Here is a 19,395-nt window from a genome sequence, read left to right on the forward strand (position 1 = left end):
TGGTGATGGTTGCACAACTCTGTGAATGTACTAGAAACCATTGAATTGTATGTTTTAGAAGGATGAAATTTATGATATGTAAAATATCTTGATAAAGTTTTTAATTTAAAAAATAAATGGCCCTTTTCATAATTTTGATCCTGAGAAAGTCAAAGATCAATTTAGAGATCTACTAAAAAGAAATACTATCAAGAGCATTTCTTTCTCTGAAAAGATTTGCAATTCCACTCCATTCTCCTCCTAATTCACAGAAGGCTTTAAGTCAGGTATTTGTCAGGTGGTGATGTCCAATGATAGGCCCAGGCACTTGTGAACAGCTCACACACTGGCATCTAACCATGTAGTCAGTTGCTAGCTAGACAGCAAACTGACTTTGGTGGTGGCTCAATCTTCAATCCTTAACTAAAAGCAATTCTGAGCTAGAAGAAAATGACACAATAGAAATAAATTCCATCATTTTTACTTCCTCCCTCTGAGGCGTTAATGAGAGTGGCTGCTCTGCATAATATGGGCCATCTTTCCAAATTCACAGTGACATTATTGGCAGGATCGGAAGCAACTACGAGAAAGTCAAACCATCCCCCTCTCCTCTTCTTGCCATTACCTAAGAATTTCAAAAACCTTTATAGCCATACAAATGGTTTTGTACCATGAGAATCTGTTGTAAATAAAACCATGTTTAATGAGGTCTTTCTAGTATTTCACAAGTAAACTTCCTTAGAGCCAGCCTAGAGCACACTCACCCTGTAACTTGAAGGCCACAAAAACAAACCAGTGTCTAGAGACAAAGAAACTGAAAGAAGTGCAAATGCCCAAGGCCATGTTTCTAATAAGAGCTCCCCATCCTTAACTCTCCACCTTTTGTATCAGCCAACTTGATACCTATCCTTTTTAGGCAGTCCCAGGAAAAAGAAAAGTCAGTAGGGCCCTGATTTGTGGCACAATTATTCCAGAAAGATTCTCTTTAGGCAGAGTTGAATCAGTAGTAGCAAATGTCTTCAAAGGAAATAATTATGGATCTTTTCTTCTTTCCTGACATCTCAAGGAATAAGAACATATTCTAGTTTAGATAAAATGATTTGTTATTTTCATGTTTTTTGAAATGACATAAAGGACAGATATAGAAGAGTTTTAAAATTAAGATGACTGTATTTCATAGCTTATTATAGCCTTCTAGTTCTGGATAGACTTGACCTAAAGTTAGACTTGTACACCGAGAGCTCCCTATGTGAGAAACCTCACACCGGGTCCCAGAATGAAATGCCCAGGCACAACCCTGTGCCAAGAGGCTTACAGGTCAGAGGATCCCAAAGTCTTCTGTTTCTTCTGGCCTGACAGTTCTGTTTCACTGACCCCATTTGTACCCTTGGAGGGTGGATGGCTGGAAGACATAAGGCCCTAATAGTTGATGTACATGATGTTTTATCAGAGGAGTTTTGATGTAGCAGTTTTGATGCCTGGGACATTCTGTCATGGTCTAAGAGAAATCTTCACACCTTCAACTATTTAAAAAGTTTTTAATATTGCTAAGTAATGTGTACAACAGGTAAGTAACTTAGGGCCAGGGTTGGGCTGTTTGTTGCACATATGACTTGATATTAAAACACTGTGATTATACATCTTTATGGGATGGTTAAGGCTATTAAAACAGAGTCTAAGAATGATCAGACCTTTGCAATGGCTAGCTCTTCAACCCCTAGCCCAGGGGTTCTTAAACCTTACTCTGCAGTCACATCGCCAGTGGAATTTGTTAATGAAATTCCCAAGCCTCACTTCAAAATTCTAATTCAGTAGGACAGAGGTTAGCCCCAACATGCAGATGGTCCAGAGGGAACCTTTTGAGAAATCTGCCTTAGAGCTTTGCCCACCGACCAACTGGAATATTCAGTCACCTTGAACTCATCTTTGGAGGAGAAGCAAGCATGGAGGAATTAGTCAACCTTCATTTCCACCCCTGACTAAATGATTCTTGTGAAGTCTCTCAAATATCCACAAGCTGAGTTAAGAATAGGTGTGTTTGGGTAGATTTGCTTGTTGAGTGATACTGATAACTCTCTATTTGCTTTTACTTGCCACTCGTGGACAACTTGTGCACCCTAGAAACAGAGATACCAGACATAGGTAAGCAAATCACACAGGTGGCTGCCTAATGCCTCCTCTTGCCTTTGAGGTACCTCCTAATAATTTACTAACAGGGAAATTTTGCTTCTCAAATAAGGTTAAAGGAATAATGGAAAAGTGAAATTGTGAGTTATGACTCAGGTAAGTATCTTCCAAAAGAAAAGGGCTTCACTAACACACTGAAGAGAAAACTTGAAAAGTGAAAACTGCCAATTCAGTACTTCATGAGAAAGGAAGTGCTTGAGTCTCATTAAGTTTACCTTAGATTTAATCACAAATGAGTCTGTAATTTCAAATGAATTTATGTTCCAAAATTACAGGTGGGTAGGGAGGTGATACAGTACATTTCTTAGATTCAGAAATGTAGTTGAGCAATATATTTAGGGACTGTGACCAGTATGGCATTCTTGAATAAGAGTTTCTTTTATGTGATCTCATGACTTTTATTTCTTCCCATCAAAAAGAAATAATAGAAGCACTTTAAACTGACCATTTACCAACAATGGCACATATCTGTGAAATTAATCATAATGATATTTCTATTCAATTTTTTAATGCATTGCACTTGTTAAAACTAAATTACCTGAAATTGCAAAGGAGGAAATTGAATTCGTTCACTCCTGAATGCCACTTGTCACCAAATGGCATCGATAGGGTTTATAATTTGGATTTTGTTTGGGAGATGGGACTTCCTAAATGCCACTGCACAAGATCTGCCTTGGTACTTAAGCATAACTGATTCTTTAAGCAAATTAAGTTGCTTATTAAATTGCTTACTGATAAAGTATTGCATAGTATTAATTACAAGCATTAATTACCCATTTGACAAGCTATGTGAAGTGATCTTGACTAAGTTGAAGGGCATTGCTTGAATGTAAAACTAATCAGAAGGTGCCAGTAAGCCTAACACTAAAGTTATAAAAGAAATCTTCATAATTCTCAGATTGCAATGCGCATCTAGACCCGAGGGCTTAAAGCAAATTAGAATGTGGTGCAGTGGTTTTGCATAGATGTTTTCTTTCTAAGGTATGGCATGTTTTCAGAAGCTAAAACGAAATCAGTCTCAAAAGAGTTGAAGTGCACTTGGGAAATGGCATGAAAGTGCATATCAATATAGTGGAAGTTCCTGATTGTTGACTGTCAAAAATAATATTAATCAGATTTGAATTTAGTGTGTAGGTTTATTTTATTTCTTAAAGGCCAGTGTGCAAGGTTTGAGTACAGCCCAGCTGAGCACAACAGGGTATGTTTTTCGTTAGAAGGTAGGAAAACTGATTTTTTGCCACCTTCAAAAAATCAGGACAAGAACATTCCGATGGTATTTTACATACAGTCAAATATGATCTAATCTAATCTTAGCCCAACACAGAATTGTTAGTGACCCTGTCAAGAGCCCTGTGTGTCTGGGTTTGCCCAGCTAAGGTCTGAGAAGAATGATCATTCTACTTCCATCCCAGGCACATTGGGGATATGCAATAATGAACAATGTCTGATGTGACTGCCAAATCAGTTCTAGAATCTGTTGGGGCCCTTTATAGATTATTTACAGAACCTGTCCAGGTGGTTCCAGGGTTGAAGATGTCCCTGGAATCTACCGGATTGTCTTATTTGATGAAGGTAAGTAGAAAAAATTCAAGCATTCTAATTGGACCTGATTTTTTTCCCAATTAGAAACTATCAACTGGGCATGAAATCAGTATTTATCAGCCTTATTACCATTAACATATATAAATATGCTTAGATGGCAAATGCTATTACAAACACATTTGAGGGCATTCCAGGTCATAAAGATATTGTAATTGTTGTAACAGCTTTCTCCCCTCCATTTTGCTTGGCTAAGTAACCAAGGCCTGAGTTCTTTCATGTCTTAGTTTCAGATCCTACAGTCCAGATTAGTTCAGCACTTACTGAACACTGACCTTATCAGGCAATCTGTTGGCACTGAGATTAGAGAGAGGAATATGGTCTCAACTTGCGAAGAGCTCATAGTGGAGTTGGAAGGAGAGTTGTGAAAAATATCTTGGTTTCTAATACCATTCGCCAGTAAAAGGAACCAGGGCTCTGTGGAGAAATGGCTGATTCTAAGACTGGGGCAATTGTGAGGCATGCAACTAAGTGATTGAACCTTGAGGACAGTATGTTGAATGAAATGTCAGAAATTAAAAAACAAATATTATTATGCCTCACTCATGAACTAACTATAACATACAAACTCGGAGAATTGAAGTCAAAAGCATGGGTTATCAGGTTGAGGCCTATTGTAAAGGGTCCTAGATTGTAAACTCTTATAGCAGTCACATCTAGTCATGAGTTGTAACTGTTATGTCTAAATTCTGAGCTACTGAGCTATTTGTGTATAACCTAGTTGTTTCCTGAAACTTTGGGTATTTATGTGACACCTAAGACTCAGAGTTAGAGGTCTGAAGCTATGAAAGCCAGCATTACCCATACAACAACTGCTCAAAAAGTTGAAAAACTAATCAGTCTTTTACTACAGATATGAATGAAGCTGATCTGGATAAGACTAAGATAAATCAGAATCCTGGGTAAAGGAAGATATGTTCTCTATTTTAAAACTTCAACTTCTGTGTGAGACCAAAGGAAGTTTGGTGCTAAATATCTATCCTGGGTGCTGCATTATCTAATTTAACTTGTATGGTCCTTTATTCATGAAGTAGAATATTGAATAGGGTGTGAGATCTTGATGGTTTGTCCAGGTTTGTGATGACCTAATACATCCCAGAGTAATTTGGGCACAGAATACAAAATTATTTGCAAAGTCTCCTAAGGGGAACGGGAGAAAGGAGGAAATATTAAACTTCCCCATCTAGAGAAATCCTTATATTCTTCCAAGCAGTGCGGACAACCAATTCAATAGTCTGAGCCCTTGATCTTGGGTTTCACACTTATGAAACTTATTCCTGCAAAGGAGAAGCTAAGCCTACTACCTATAATTATGTCTAAGAGCCACCCCCAGAGAACCTCTTTTGTTGCTAAGATGTGGCCTCCCTCTCTGAACCAACTCAGCAGGTGAACTCACTGCCCTCCCCCCCTACATGGGACATGACTTCCAGGATTGTAAATCTCCCTGAAAACATGCGACAGGATTCCAGGGATGAGCCAGGACCTGGCGTCATGGGATTGAGAAATCCTTCTTGACCAAAATAGGGGAAATGAGAAATGAGACAAAAGAAAGTTTCAGTGGCTGAGAGATTGAGAGGTTATCCTGGAGGTTATTCTTATGCATTATATAGATATCCCTTTTTAGATTATGGTGCATTGGAGTGGCTAGAGGGAATTACCTGAAACTATTGAACTGTCTTCCAGTAGCCTTGATTCTTGAAGATGATTGTATAACTATATAGTTTTTGCAATATGACTTTGTGATTATGAAAACTTTGTGTTTGATGCTTCTTTTATCCAGGGTTTGAATAGATGAGTAAAAGAATAAGGACAAAAATAAATAAATAATGGGGGGTAAGAGGTAATAGTAGTGGTCAATGACAGGGAGGGGTAAAGGGTATGGGTTGTATTAGTTTTTTCTTTCTTCCTTCTCTGGAGTGATGCAAATGTTCTGAAAATGATCATGGTGATGAATACACAACTATGTGATGATGTTGTGAGCCATTGTTTGCATACTTTGGATGGACTGTATGTGTGTGAAGATATCTCAATAAAAATATTTTTTAAAAGATTGGGGCAAGAAATATATAATATATAATAAGAATCATCCTGGAGCATCATGTCATGCTAGAAACTAAGGAAAAGTTAAAAACCAAAAAAAATCATTTTGGTGGGTGTATGTCAAAGGAACAGATGAGCCAACTGAAAGAGCTCCCAGTGGCCGAACCTGGAAAAATTTGAGCAACCAAACAGAGTATTGGATTATAACCCAAAATATAAAATAAATATTCATGAGTCCATACTGATATAAATGGTTGAATATAAACAAATGGAAGAGAAGAGACTCATCTCCTCTATAAAAGAATTCTAAAGAATTTATGTAGATACTCCATCCTCGCAGTAAAACATAGCTCTTAATGACGTCCTTCCAAACAGTACCATATGGAAAAGCAGGAGGTGTGAGTGGGGAAGAGTAACTTTACATTGGAGAAAGCTGACAAACATTTGCTCAGCCAGATGATAGAAGTTAACATCATCAGTGATAAGTCATGTTGATAATATTTACTCTTGATAGGGTATGATGAGAATGGCAATTTACTTCTGTGGTCTTCCTCCCCAAAACTTTGAGAAAAATATCAGGCAAATTCCAAGACAGTGGCATCCTACAACAACATACCTGATCAGTAATCCTCAAAACTGTCAAGGTCATCAAAAACAAAGAAAGGCTGAGAAATTCTCACAGCCCAGAGGAGCCTAGGAAAACTTGACAACTAAATATAATGATGTCTCCTAGGCGGGAATCCTGGAATATAAAAAAAGAACATTAAGTAACAACTAAGGAAATCTGAATAAACTATGGAATTTAGTTAGTTAATAAAAAATAATGCTAATAAAATGTGATAGTTGCTGTTAGATTGGGCACCCCTCCTCTCTACTCATTTTTTACCCTCTCTACTTTTCCTGACATTACACTTATGACTTAGGCAATGATAGCCTGTTTACTGATCTGGCTTCCCCCATTATACTTAGTTCTATGAAGTAATGTGCTGTATCTTGTCGCAAGTAGGTCTCCATATTGGAGCACAGTTCCTGGGCACACCTAGTAAATGCTTTATAATGAATTAATGAACAAACACACAATACAGAAATTGTACCAAGGAAGGAGTGACAGGTTCAGATGAGATATTACAGGGTCTTAGGTTAATGACAGCAGAGATTTTTTAAAAGTGGGCAGATTGGAGAAGGGATTAGGAGGTAGAATCAACAACAGGATAATTAGCTGAATTTGGAGAATGGTGGAAAGAAGGAGTAAAGAATAGTTTCTGGTTTTTGGCTTGGAGAAATGGGTGCTAAGCAGAGTGCTGGGCACTGAGCACATTACAGATGAACAAGAGACAATCTCATGGTTTATTGGCAAGATACAAATATGTAAATAAATATTTAATATGATATGTAATCAATCCCCTGGATAGAAGTAAGCATAGTGAAAACAATGCAGATTGAAAATTGAGGGAAGGCTTCCTTTAGGAGATGATGATTGAGTAAAGCCTTGAAAAGGATATGAGAATTAACTAAGTAAAGAAAGTCTTGAATATCATAACAAAGAATGTTAAGAAGTTTTTTTCAAGTTTTAAGTTTTTAAAAATGGGAGCTAAATGATCACATTTTCTATCTCCTTGGAAGCAGTGTGAAAAAAGGGGGCATTTAAGATTTCAAAGGCATCTCCTATGGGCTAGGCTATAGAAGATAATCCAGGTCAAGATGATGAAGCTTTGAACTAATGCAGTGTCAGAAGAAATAGAAGATGAGAATAGTTCTGAGAGCTAGTTACAGACACAATTGTGTGTATAGAGAAAAGGAGGAATTAAGGATGACTTCCAAGATTGGGGCTTGGATGTCAGTGATACATGAACCTAAAAGCAAAATATTCCTAAAGCTAAAGTTTCTGCAGCCCTCGAAAAACGAAATTAGGAAGTATCAAAATAAATGAGTGAGCTCAGCCTTCTATGCAGATGAAAATAACACAAAGAGATCCCATGTGAATATGTAATTGGAGAGTTTCAGGAATACTCAGAGACCAATGAAGCCTACTTTAATATAACCTTTAAGAGGTATTACTGATTGTGATTGTAACTAAAAATAAGCTAAATAAAATCAGTTCTATTATGCCCTGAAAGAGAAAAAGTGGGTTAGAGAAGCATAGTGGTCAGCTAAAAAAAAAAAAGGAAATTTGCAGAGGTAAAGTTTGGCAGTGTGATTCCCTAGAACAGTCCTCCCTAACCAACATTCCTCTATCTTTGTATATGCCTATAAATTTGCAATAGTTACCTAGGAGAATAATAGTTTACCCCAGTGAGGTAGGAAGCACAGGAAGAGGAGTACATTTATGAGGAATGGAGAAGGCAGGAAGAGAGGACATATTCTGTTATGGACTTGTTGAGTTTGAGGTGACTACAAGATATTCGGGAAGTCATCTAGTAGGAAATTAGATAGCTGGGTATGAAAGGTTCAAGATAAGTAATCTCCCAGAATTTTTCTCTCTTCTGTCCCTTTCTACCCCCAAAATAGATGGTGTCAAAATGTCAACATCGTTGCAAGTTAGCAATACACACTGATTTTTTTTTAACAGCCAGTCTCATTACTAGAAAAACAAAATGCATGCAGCAGGAATACCATCTCCTTGGTATATGAGAAGGAAGATAAATGAATTCTTTCATCTGTTAAGAAAAGATCTTTCCATTTGTGACCAAAGACAGACCCCAGAGGGTGCATGCTGAACAAATTGCTTTGAATAACTTTGTTTTTCTCTTCCTTAGTACGAGTCCTGCTCACAAATACTATTTGGCTATGGACCCTGTGTCTGAATCACTTTATCTATCAGACACTAATACTCGAAAAGTCTACAAATTGAAATCTCTTGTGGAAACAAAAGATCTGTCCAAGAATTTTGAAGTGGTAGCAGGAACGGGTGATCAGTGCCTTCCATTTGACCAAAGTCACTGTGGAGATGGTGGGAGAGCATCAGAAGCTTCACTGAACAGCCCAAGAGGTAAAATAAACAAACAAAAAATGTTGGTCATCTAAAAATTTCATTTGACTTCATAAAAAAACTGTGATTGTTGCTACACTGTTGTCATCCATCTCAATATTCTGATTTTGACAGACATCTTCTCTGAAGTCTACCCCAGAAGACAGACACAGCTAGGACTAATTTTTAATCAAGGTTCATTAATATAGTTATACCTGTTATTAAAATATTGAAAATTTTCTATTCTGGTTGATAAATAGCTACTGCCATAAGCCCCCTAAGTACCACTCTGACACCCCAACCTCTGCCCAGAAACTTCCTCCTCAAAACTCCCCACAACCCAGCATCTAAAAGGTTAACTCCAGGACCTTGCTTTATCACCACGGCCCACATTAGTTTAGATGGGGTCTGTGACCATCTTCTACCACTGTTAGATATTTTGAATATCATACAGACTGTAAATATTCCTTATTAACAACATTTAATGAGCTTTTCTTCTATTAATTTTCTAACTCATTCTTGAAGCTACTTCTATTTTCAATTCAGATTACCCTGAGAAGATAGACACAGCCAGAATGGAATAATTTAATATTTTAAATCATATTGATTTAAATCAATATTTTAAACCATCAAAAATTCCATAAATTTTTGCCTTCTGTGGGTGCCTGATCTTATTTTTATTGCTCTTAAATTTATTTCTCAATCTTCAAAGTCCAACCCTCAATTCTATTGCTTGGAATTCAATGAACAAGCCTGTCCTACTTGGCTTCAGTATTGTATAAAACTTGGATCATACCATGTTAACCCACTAATCTGAAGGAAAGTCTCTTTTTAAGTGTGTTATATATCACCTACCCTATTCTCTTAATTGTTTAATCATTCTTGTCTGTTTCTTTTCCAAAATGTTTTTTGTGCACTAATTTTAGTAGATTTTATGAAGCATTCATTTTAGTGGGTTTTAAATGCCAATGTATTTTATTATTATTATTACTATTGAACAAAATAATCCACATTCACTACATAAAAATTACAAACAAGAGAACACAAAACAGGGCGGGCCACGGTGGCTCAGCAGGCAAGGACGCTTGTCTGCCATGCCAGAGGACCCGGGTTTGATTCCCGGTGCCTGCCCATGTAAAAAAAAGAACACAAAAATTTTTAAACTAAAATCACCCATAAACCTACCATTTATAGAAAACCACCATTAACAATTTAGTGTATATAATGCACACTTTTTTTTGCATAATATAGATTTTATTCTCTAAAAATGAGATCATATTATACAATCCTGCTCTACGACCTACTTTTCACTGTTAATGTATTATGAACATCTTTTCATGCCAATAAATATAGTGGGGTCAATGCGCTTAATTTAGATGGACACTTACTATTTCAAATATTAATTGGTTACTCTTTAACCATTTGACATTTGCCATATTGGTATTTAATTGCAACTACTATCAGAATTTAAAGCCTTCCCTTTCTTCAAGATCAAATTCAAGGCTTGTGTCTTTTATCAAGACCCTCTGGTTAACCCCAACCCACTAAACTTGGATTTCTATAACAGTGTTTGCACTACGCAACTACACTTGATAATATTTTGCCTTGTTTTACTTTCCAGTTCTTTCACGAATGGGAGGTTTTTTCCTCCCCAATAAGCTGCTTGAGATGGGAAACTACATCTAGGTTGAATACTCCCCTGAAATTTCTAGCACAATGTGGGGTCCACGGCACATTCTTACGGTGTAATTGATTGGCTAGTTAACTTTCTTCTATGCCAGGTAGTGCTAAAGGGAATTTCAACGGTATTTAAAGGGAGTGACTTTTTTCCAAAAGGGTACATAACCCCAAAATTATTATGGTAAAGTGTTTTGACATGATTCTTTTTCCTTTTGTGTCAATTCTTATTCTTTACACATAGTAAATCTGCAATAAATATTTGATGAGTGAATGAATAACTCAGATACAATATATAATCAGAGCATCTTCAAGGAAATACATGGGTTTAAATCCCATCTTTTATTCAAATTGAAAACTGCTGGGGGAATGGATATTATAAGGATTTCTGCATAAGAAATGTGGATGAATCAAACTTGCATTGTGCATGAAATTGACATCCTCCTGAGTTGCTGCTAGTATGAAAACCACTCATCTCACCTAGTACATTCAACCTGCCACACAGAGAATGAATATCTCTACTTTTCCAAATAAAGCAAATCATTGGTTTACTGCAGCAATTTTTGCTTAGAAAGCAGCAAAAATCGAGTCCTGATGAATAGGATTTACATGAACTCTGGATGTATCAGTAATGAGAGTGCGAAAATTTACATATCTCTTAAAGTTAATATTAAACTAAGTTTTCCTTCTTGTCATAAATAGTAGTATATTTTCCTTGGCTTGATTTACCCTTCTTTCTCTCCAAGAGTGGTCTTTATCATTACCTGGTACACTTTCTTCATTCCAATGCAATAAGGAGATCTAAGAACATGTAGCCCAGGCTTCAGACAGCTGAGTATCTAATCCATCCAGGACAACTTTCACATAAGTCCTAAAGCTATAGTCGATAACACCTGTTCTGATCCAGTCGGCAAACTAAGGTGAACTAGGATGGGACATGGGGCTCAGACTAGATATTCACCACATCTTCTTCAACCATGGTGTTCTAGTTTGCTAGCTGCCAGAATGCAACACACTAGAGACAGATTGGCTTTTAATAAAAGGGGATTTATTTTGTTGGTTCTTCAGAGGAAAGGCAGCTAACCTTCCACTGAGGTTCTTTCTTACGTGGAAGGCACAGGATGGTCCCTGCTGGTCTTCTTTCCAGGCCCCTGGGTTCCAACAACTTTCCCCGGGGTGACTTCTTTCTGCATCTCCAAAGGCCTGGGCTGAGCTGCTAGTGCTGAGATGAGGAATGCCGAGCTGCTAGGCTGTGCTACATTGCGTTCTCTCATTTAAGCACCAGCCAATTAAGTCAAACGTCACTCATTGCAGCAGACACGCCTCCTAGCTGACTGCAGATGTAATTGGCAACAGATGAGGTTCACATACCGTTGGCTTATGTCCACAGCAACAAGATTAGGTATGCTCACCTGGCCAAGTTGACAACTGAATCTAACTGACAGACATGGTAACAGGATTTGAAGTCCTATTAGTAATCTAGTGATCTTCAAAATCACCCAGATGGCAAAACCCATATCCAGATATCAGTTACTCTGAAAATGTTGGTCTGAGTTAGGTGTCTAACTAGGGCACCTATCTCCATGCTAGATATAGACAGCACTCATCCTTGGTAATGAATCAGAAGTGAGATTCTTATTATGGGGAATGCTGCGGGGCAATTCAGAGACTCACATAGAAGAAAAAGCTCCTACAAGAAGTCATTAAAGCACAGATTAAGAAGAGAGTATTGCTAATTGATAAAAACATCTTTGAGGTTCTACAAACCTTTCTTTACTCTCAAGAAAGCCTAATTTGTTTTTTGCTTTGCAACTACCATGCATATCAGCTCCAAAAGAGCTCCCCCTTATTCCTCTCTTCTTAGAAGATAACAAATGTTTAATGCATTTCTTTAAGGAGAGATTTGATTTTTCCCTCGACCTAGAAGCTAATAAAGAAAAGATGTAGATCAGTAGAAAATGGAAATGTACATCTAGAGAGTAGCATGTCCAAGTTAGGAAAGAGAGCTTACTCTAAGACTTTAATAAGCAACATATTGCAATTATAGGCGGGTTCTCCAATATGTCCTTAATTATACGAGGTAAGTCAAATAAATGTTAATCTGCAAGACAGCTGTTCTAGTTTGCTAGCTGCTGGAATGCAATATACCAGGAACGGAATGGCTTTTAAAAAGGGGAATTTAATAAGTTGCTGTTTATAGTTCTAATGCCGAGAAAATGTCCCAATTAAAGCAAGTCTATAGAAATGTCCAATCTAAGGCATTCAGGGAAAGATACCTTGGTTCAAGAAAGCCGATGAAGTTCAAGGTTTCTTTCTCAAGTGGAAGGGCAAATGGGGAACACAGTCAGAGTTTCTCTCTCATCTGGAAAGGCACATGGTGAACATAGTCAGGGTTCCTCTCTCATCTGGAAGGGCACATGGCAAACACAGCATCATCTGCTAGCTTCTTCTCCTGGCTTCCTGTTTCATGAAGCTCCCCTGGAGGTGTTTTCCTTCTTCATCTCCAAAGGTCGCTGGTTTGTGGGCTCTCTGCTTCTCATGGCTATGTCATTCTTCTCTGCTCTCTCTGAATCTCTACTTCTCCAAAATGATTCCTCTTTTATAGGATTCCAGTAAACTAATCAAGACCCACCTAGAGACACGCCTCCACTTAATCCATCTTAACAACCACTCTTGATTAAATCACATCTCCACGGAGATGCTCTAATTACAGTTTCAAACATACACTACTGAATAGGGATTAGAAGAAACAGCTGCCTTTACAAAATGGGATTAGGATTAAGGCATGGCTTTTCTAGGGTACATGCATTCTTTCAAACCGGCACAACAGCTAAATTACCTTCTGAATCTGTTCTAAAAATAGGATGAAATAAAATTTACTTTTGATATCATTCTCCAAAAGTCAGAGTAAATTATCAAGTAGGATTAAAAAACAGTCAACAGAAGGTAAAAGATCAGAAGCCATGAAAACTTTTTTAAGAGATGACAACAAATTCTAATGAATGCTGGGTTACAGAGCCTAGACTTTCTTATTCAATCCTTCTAATACCTGTATATTTTGAATAACCTTGTGTAAGTCAATGTACCTCACTATGGTTTCATTTCCCAGAACACTAAAATAGACTTAGTGATACCATTGACTAGTTTTGTGACATTGGGCAATCATTTAAACACTGGGTCCTGAGATTGCTCAATTGTAAACTCAAGTATTTGAGATAAACTCTTAAGCTCTCTTACAGCTTTAAGGTACTAAAATAATCATATTATCTTCACAACAACACAGAAGATATATAATATTATCCTTACTGCACAGACAAGGAAATAGAATCTCAGGTAATTTAAGAAATTTATCGAGGGTCACCCAGCTTACAGATGTGTAAACCCAGGTCCGCTGACTCTAAAGCCTATGATGAAAAAAAAAAAAAAAGCCATGATGTCTTTGCTATATCACACTGCCTGTCTTTCTGTTAAAATCTGTGATCTCTGTTGACTTCTTGGAAAGAGTAAGGAAGATTGGAAAATGCTTTTGATTTAATGTTATATGTTCAGAGGAATCAAAATATTTTTATTCGCAAGATAAATGACTTTTAGTCTAGTTTCCTATTTTTTGTGACCTAGAAGTTCACCCATAGTACACCAAATGGCATTTACAAGTTTGTAAATGTAGTTATTCAAATAATTCTCCAGGAAACCTTATCACATCTGTTTAGAAGATTCTGCAATTAGGAAATTCACTAATATTTTTATTAAAGAATGGAGGCAGAAAATAAAATAGCCCACTTTATTAAATTTTTTGACTACAACCAGTAACTACAAATTTTGTTGGAAGTAAAACTGGAGGCATCCCTGGATGTAATTTCATATATGATAGCCCCTGAGTACTTCCCCTGGGAGTAAATCTTTATCTGATCCAGTTTTATACACATTGACTTGAATCCCAATAAAGACAGACATTTGCCATTTTACTCATCAATACTTTGATGTAGTGAGGCAAGGAAGAAAGTTTAGCAAAGAAGTTGATGGAGAGCTAATCCCTGGAATTGTATATGAGTTTGCATAGACTTTGAAAGATGCTTTTAAAACATGGATGGATGATGTAGATGAAATTTACTTTCTTTAATTCTACAGAGAACTCAAACTAATGAGTCATGTGATAGATGACCAAGTACTGAAACAGAATGTGAAATGGTACTAGGTGGGGATATAAACTGAAATTTGTGATAAGCCAAATACATTTATTTTTTAAAGTAGATACAGAGAGTAAAGGAGTGACAAGACAGGACAAAATTAGTGGATGAATTAATTTCATTCTCTTGGACCTCACCAAGGATTATATCTCTATTTTCATGTGGGTCTTGAAGCACATTGACCTTAGAACCCAGCAGGACGTAGGCAATGTCCAGGTGAGTACAAACAACCTCTGCTCTCTTTCCTATTGGGAAAATGATCCTTAAATCTTGACAACTTCCAAAAGTGTTTTTAGGGTATTCATGACACATATTATATAGAATCACTTTAACTTTGTTGGCAATTTAAATATCTGAGTTTGTTCTTGTCTCTACCCAGCTCTATCTGAGGTGTATCCTGAAACTCTACAGATTTCCCTGGAATCAGTATGCTTTCTATAAAGCTAAATTGGGGATAACAGGAAAAAGATTCTAAAGACTAATTGGTGACTTCTTGCTGATGTCACTGGTGCCAATGAAGGAGAGAGTGTAATACAGAAATAGGTAAAAGAATATTCTTTGGGTTCTCCTGCACAGTGAGGGAAATAAAGTTTGTCTGAAATGTAGTAATGATCCATCACCTTTATGTAATGATCCAATGATGGATCACCTTTAGTAATGATCCATCATGGTGTTTAACCATTTGGATCAACACTAGGCCAGCCCTCAACAAAATTGCAGATAGACTGCATGGCATGAGTAAAAAGGATAGGATAATTAGAAAATGCAAATTATTCAATGTTATTAAAGTAAAATGTTTGAGAGTATTAGTAGCTGTGGGGAGGAACAAGAATGAGAAGTTTGGATTATATCCCATAGGTAAAGGATTTAAAGCAAGAGAGCGTTATGGTCATTTGGTGCATGCAATGTTCATATTTATTCTGGTGACATGGTACCAAATGGACTGGAGCAAGGCTGGGAACAGAAAAACCATAGGGAGTACTAATATTTAAAGGGAAGGCAATAGTGGAGAACCTAATGAAAAAGATAGAGAACGGATTTTCAGAAAAAAAGGTAGAGAACAAAGACAGCAAGGTATTTAGGAAACCAAAGGAGTTTGTTTCAAGGAGCTGTGGAGAACAGTATCAAATACCACATATTTATACTCAATGGATTAGGCAATGAGTTCATTGATGAACCTGCCATCAATGATTTGAATGGTGGTAGAAGTGAAAGACAGATTTCAGTCAGTTGATGAGCCAATGACAGTTAAAGAATAAAGACCACTAGTGAAGATCACCCTTCCAATAAGCTTGGATATAAGAGGTAGAGGGATAAGTATAGCAAGGACAAGGAGTACAGGGAGGTTTTCTATAGGAGACATGGAAATGTTTATAGGTTGATGGAAAGATACAGAAGACAGGAAGAATAAGTCATGAAACAAGGTCTTGAGGAAACTAGGAGAGAGTAGGCCTTGACTAGGAGGAGAGATTGAAGAGACAATGCTAAGAATATGTCTGTGTGTAGGGATGAGGATAAGTTCGTAGATAGATGGGACTAGAATATTGATGGTACTCCATTCTGATAGTTTCCATGTTCTCAAAGAAGTGGATCTCTTCTGCTGAAAATGAGGGAGTAAGGTCAGGCTTTGAGGTGAATGAGAAAGGTTTGGATGAGCCACTGAGTATCAAAGTCTGATTTTGGGGTAAGATAAATATTCTACTACCCATGGCAAAATTCCCAGCTCAATTTCAGATCATTTGCCAAGGGAATTTTCCCCCAATATCTTTATCTTAGAATCAGAGGCAGCTTGAGAAAAATAGGTTTGACAAATAAAATTCAGGCAAAATAGTTGTTCTTTATACCTCAGTGATCCTTTTGTTTTCCTTTAGGGTGATTTCTTCCCAAAGTATGTCATTGGTTACTCAACCTCCTGCAGCAACACCATAACGCTTAGTGCATTTATGCAATCAGAACTGGAGCTCAACCATTTTTTTTGTTCACAGTTGGTCTAATGCATTTGCTTATAACAGTCAAAAGATTTTGGCCTTAGATTATGTCAGCAGCTGTAATTTGAGAACTTTCTGCCTTATCTATTGCAAACTTAGAGCCCTAAGCTGTCGCTCAGGATAGAAGTCAAACAAAAGAAGGAACATATGACTAGCCTTAACTAGTTGACCATTTTGGTCTAGGTAGCATCCATAGTTGAGAAAATTTATACTTGGTCAAGTAAATCCAGAAAAGCATTATTTTTTTCTTTATTAGAGAACTTATGGGATTTGAAACAATCATGCATAAAATACAGGAATCCCATATACCACCTCACAACCACCACCTTATGTTGGTATGGAACATTTGTCACAATAGGTGATAGTACATTTTCATAATTGTACTATTAATTTAAGTCCTCAGTTTAACTTAGGGTTCACTATCTGTGTAGTGCAGTTCCATGCACTTTTCAATTTTTTTTATTCTGTTGCCATATATGCAATCCAACATTTCTCCCCTTCATCATGTTCATATGTATATACATCTAGCTGTTGTTAATTGTGTTCACAGTGTTGTCCCACCATCACTGCCATCCATTACCAAAATGTTTCTGTTTCCAAGTGGGAACCCTGCACATTTTAACCTTATCTTCCCATTTCTAATCCCCGCCCCATCCACTGGTAACCTATGTTCTAGATTCTGATTCTATGAGCTTTCTAATTCTAATTGTTTCAAATCAGTAGTGGCACCACTTTACATTATAACCAGTAATGAATGTGTTCCTATTTCTCCATATCCTCTCCAACCTTGTTATTTTCATTTTTTTAAGAGAAGCCATTCTATTGGGTTTGAAATGCTATCTTGTGGTTTTGATTTTCATTTACTTGATGGCTAATGATTTTGAGCAAACTGTCATGTGTTTTCTGGTCACCCCTTCTTTGGAGAGATGTCTTTTCAGGTCTTCTGCCCTTTTTTAAATTAAGTTATTTGTCTTTTTGTTGTTAAGTTGAAGGATTCCTTTATACATTCTGGATAGTATTCCTTTATCAGATGTACGGTTTCCAAATATTTTCTTCTGATGTGTAGATTGTCTTTTGACTTTCATGATAAAAGCTTTTGAGGAACAAAAATTTTAGTTTTGATGATTTTCCATTTATCTATTGTTTCTCTTGTTGCTTGTGCTTTAAGTGCAAAGTCTAAAAAACCATCTCCTAACACAAAGTCCTGAAGATGCTTCCCTACATTTTCTTCTAGTAGTTTGATAGTTCTAGCTCTTATATTATGTTCTTTGATCCATTTTGAGTTGACATATGTATAAGGTATGAGGAAGGAATCCTCCTTTTTCTTGCAAATGGAGATCCAGTTTTTCCAGCACAATTGATTAGAGAATATTCTTTCTCAATTGAGTGATCTTTGCCACCTGGTCAAAAATCAGTTGGCCATAAAAGTGATGGTTAATTTCTGAGTTCTCAATTCTATTCCATTGGCCTATGGGTCTGTCTGTGTGCCAGTACCATGCAGTTTTGACTATTGTGGCTTTGTAATAAGTTTCAAGATCAAGAAATGTGAGTCCTACAAATTCATTCTTCTTTTGCAAGATAGATTTAGCTATTTGGGAACTCTTACCCTGCCATAAATATTTGACGATTAGTTTTCTTTTTCTGCAAAGAATGTTGTAGGAATTTTGATTGCATTGAATCTATAAATTGCTTTGGGTAGTTTTGACATCTTAATTATCTTTGGTCTTCTAATCCATGGAATATACTTCCGTTTAGTATGGTCTTCCTTAATTAATTATAGCAACATTTTATACTTTTCTGGGTTCAAGTGTTTTACATTCTTGGTTAGATTTATTCCTACATACTTGATTCTTTTAGTTGCTATTGTGAATGGGATTTTTTTTCTTAATTTCTTCTTCTGATTGTTCATTGCTTGTGTGTAGAAACACTTCTGATTTGGGGATATTGATCTTGTAACCTGTCACTTCACTGAATTCATTTATTAGCTCTAAGAGCTTTGTTGTGGATTTTTCAGAGTTTTCTGTATATAGGATCATATCATGTGCAAATAGAGAAAGTTTTACTTCTTCCTTTCCAATTTGCCTGCGTTTTATTTCTTTTCTTGCCTAATTGATCTAGCAAGAACTTCCAGTACAGTTGAATAACAGTGGTGACACTGGGTATCCTTGTCTTGTTCCTGAACTTTGAAGGAAAACTTTCAGCCTTTCAACATTAAGTAGAATGTCAGCTGCGGGCTTTTCATATCTGCCCTTTATCATGTTGAAAACATTTCCTTCTACCTCGAGTGTTCTCAGCATTTTTATGAAGAAAGAGTGCTATATTTTGTCAAATGCTTTTCTGCATCAATTGAGTTGATCATTCTGGTTTTTTTTCTTCATTCTGTTTATGTGGTGTATTACATTCATTGATTTTCTTATGTGGAATCAATCTTGCATACCAGGGACAAATCACACTTGATCATGGTGTATAATTCTTTTAATGTGCTGTGGATTCAGTTTGCTAGTATTTTGTTGAAGATTTTTGCATCTGTATTCATAAGAGATATTTGTCTATAGTTTTCTTTTCGTATGGTATCTTTTCCTGTTTATGATATGCAGATGATATTGGCCTCATAGAATGAATTAGGGAGTTGTATTGGTTTGTTAAGCTGCTGGAATGCAGTATACTAGAAATAGAACAGCTTTAAAAAATGGAATTTAATAAGTTACAAGGTTACAGTTTTAAGGCCATGAAAATGTCCAAACTAAGGCACCAACAAGAGATTACCTTC

General features: G+C 36.7%; 1 protein-coding gene across 1 annotated transcript in view; it reads left to right on the forward strand.

Moving 5' to 3' along the window:
- TENM1 (teneurin transmembrane protein 1) overlaps positions 1 to 19,395 on the forward strand; it is a 1,173,786-nt gene that overhangs the window by 1,041,211 nt on the left and 113,180 nt on the right. Inside the window, exons 22-23 of the mRNA XM_077145946.1 lie at positions 2,101 to 2,121; positions 8,562 to 8,794. Of these exons, the coding sequence (XP_077002061.1) occupies positions 2,101 to 2,121; positions 8,562 to 8,794 (254 nt within the window). The remainder of the gene's footprint in view (positions 1 to 2,100; positions 2,122 to 8,561; positions 8,795 to 19,395) is intronic.

Source organism: Tamandua tetradactyla, chromosome X (assembly GCF_023851605.1).
Source record: "Tamandua tetradactyla isolate mTamTet1 chromosome X, mTamTet1.pri, whole genome shotgun sequence".
In the NCBI taxonomy this organism is placed as follows: domain Eukaryota; kingdom Metazoa; phylum Chordata; class Mammalia; order Pilosa; family Myrmecophagidae; genus Tamandua; species Tamandua tetradactyla.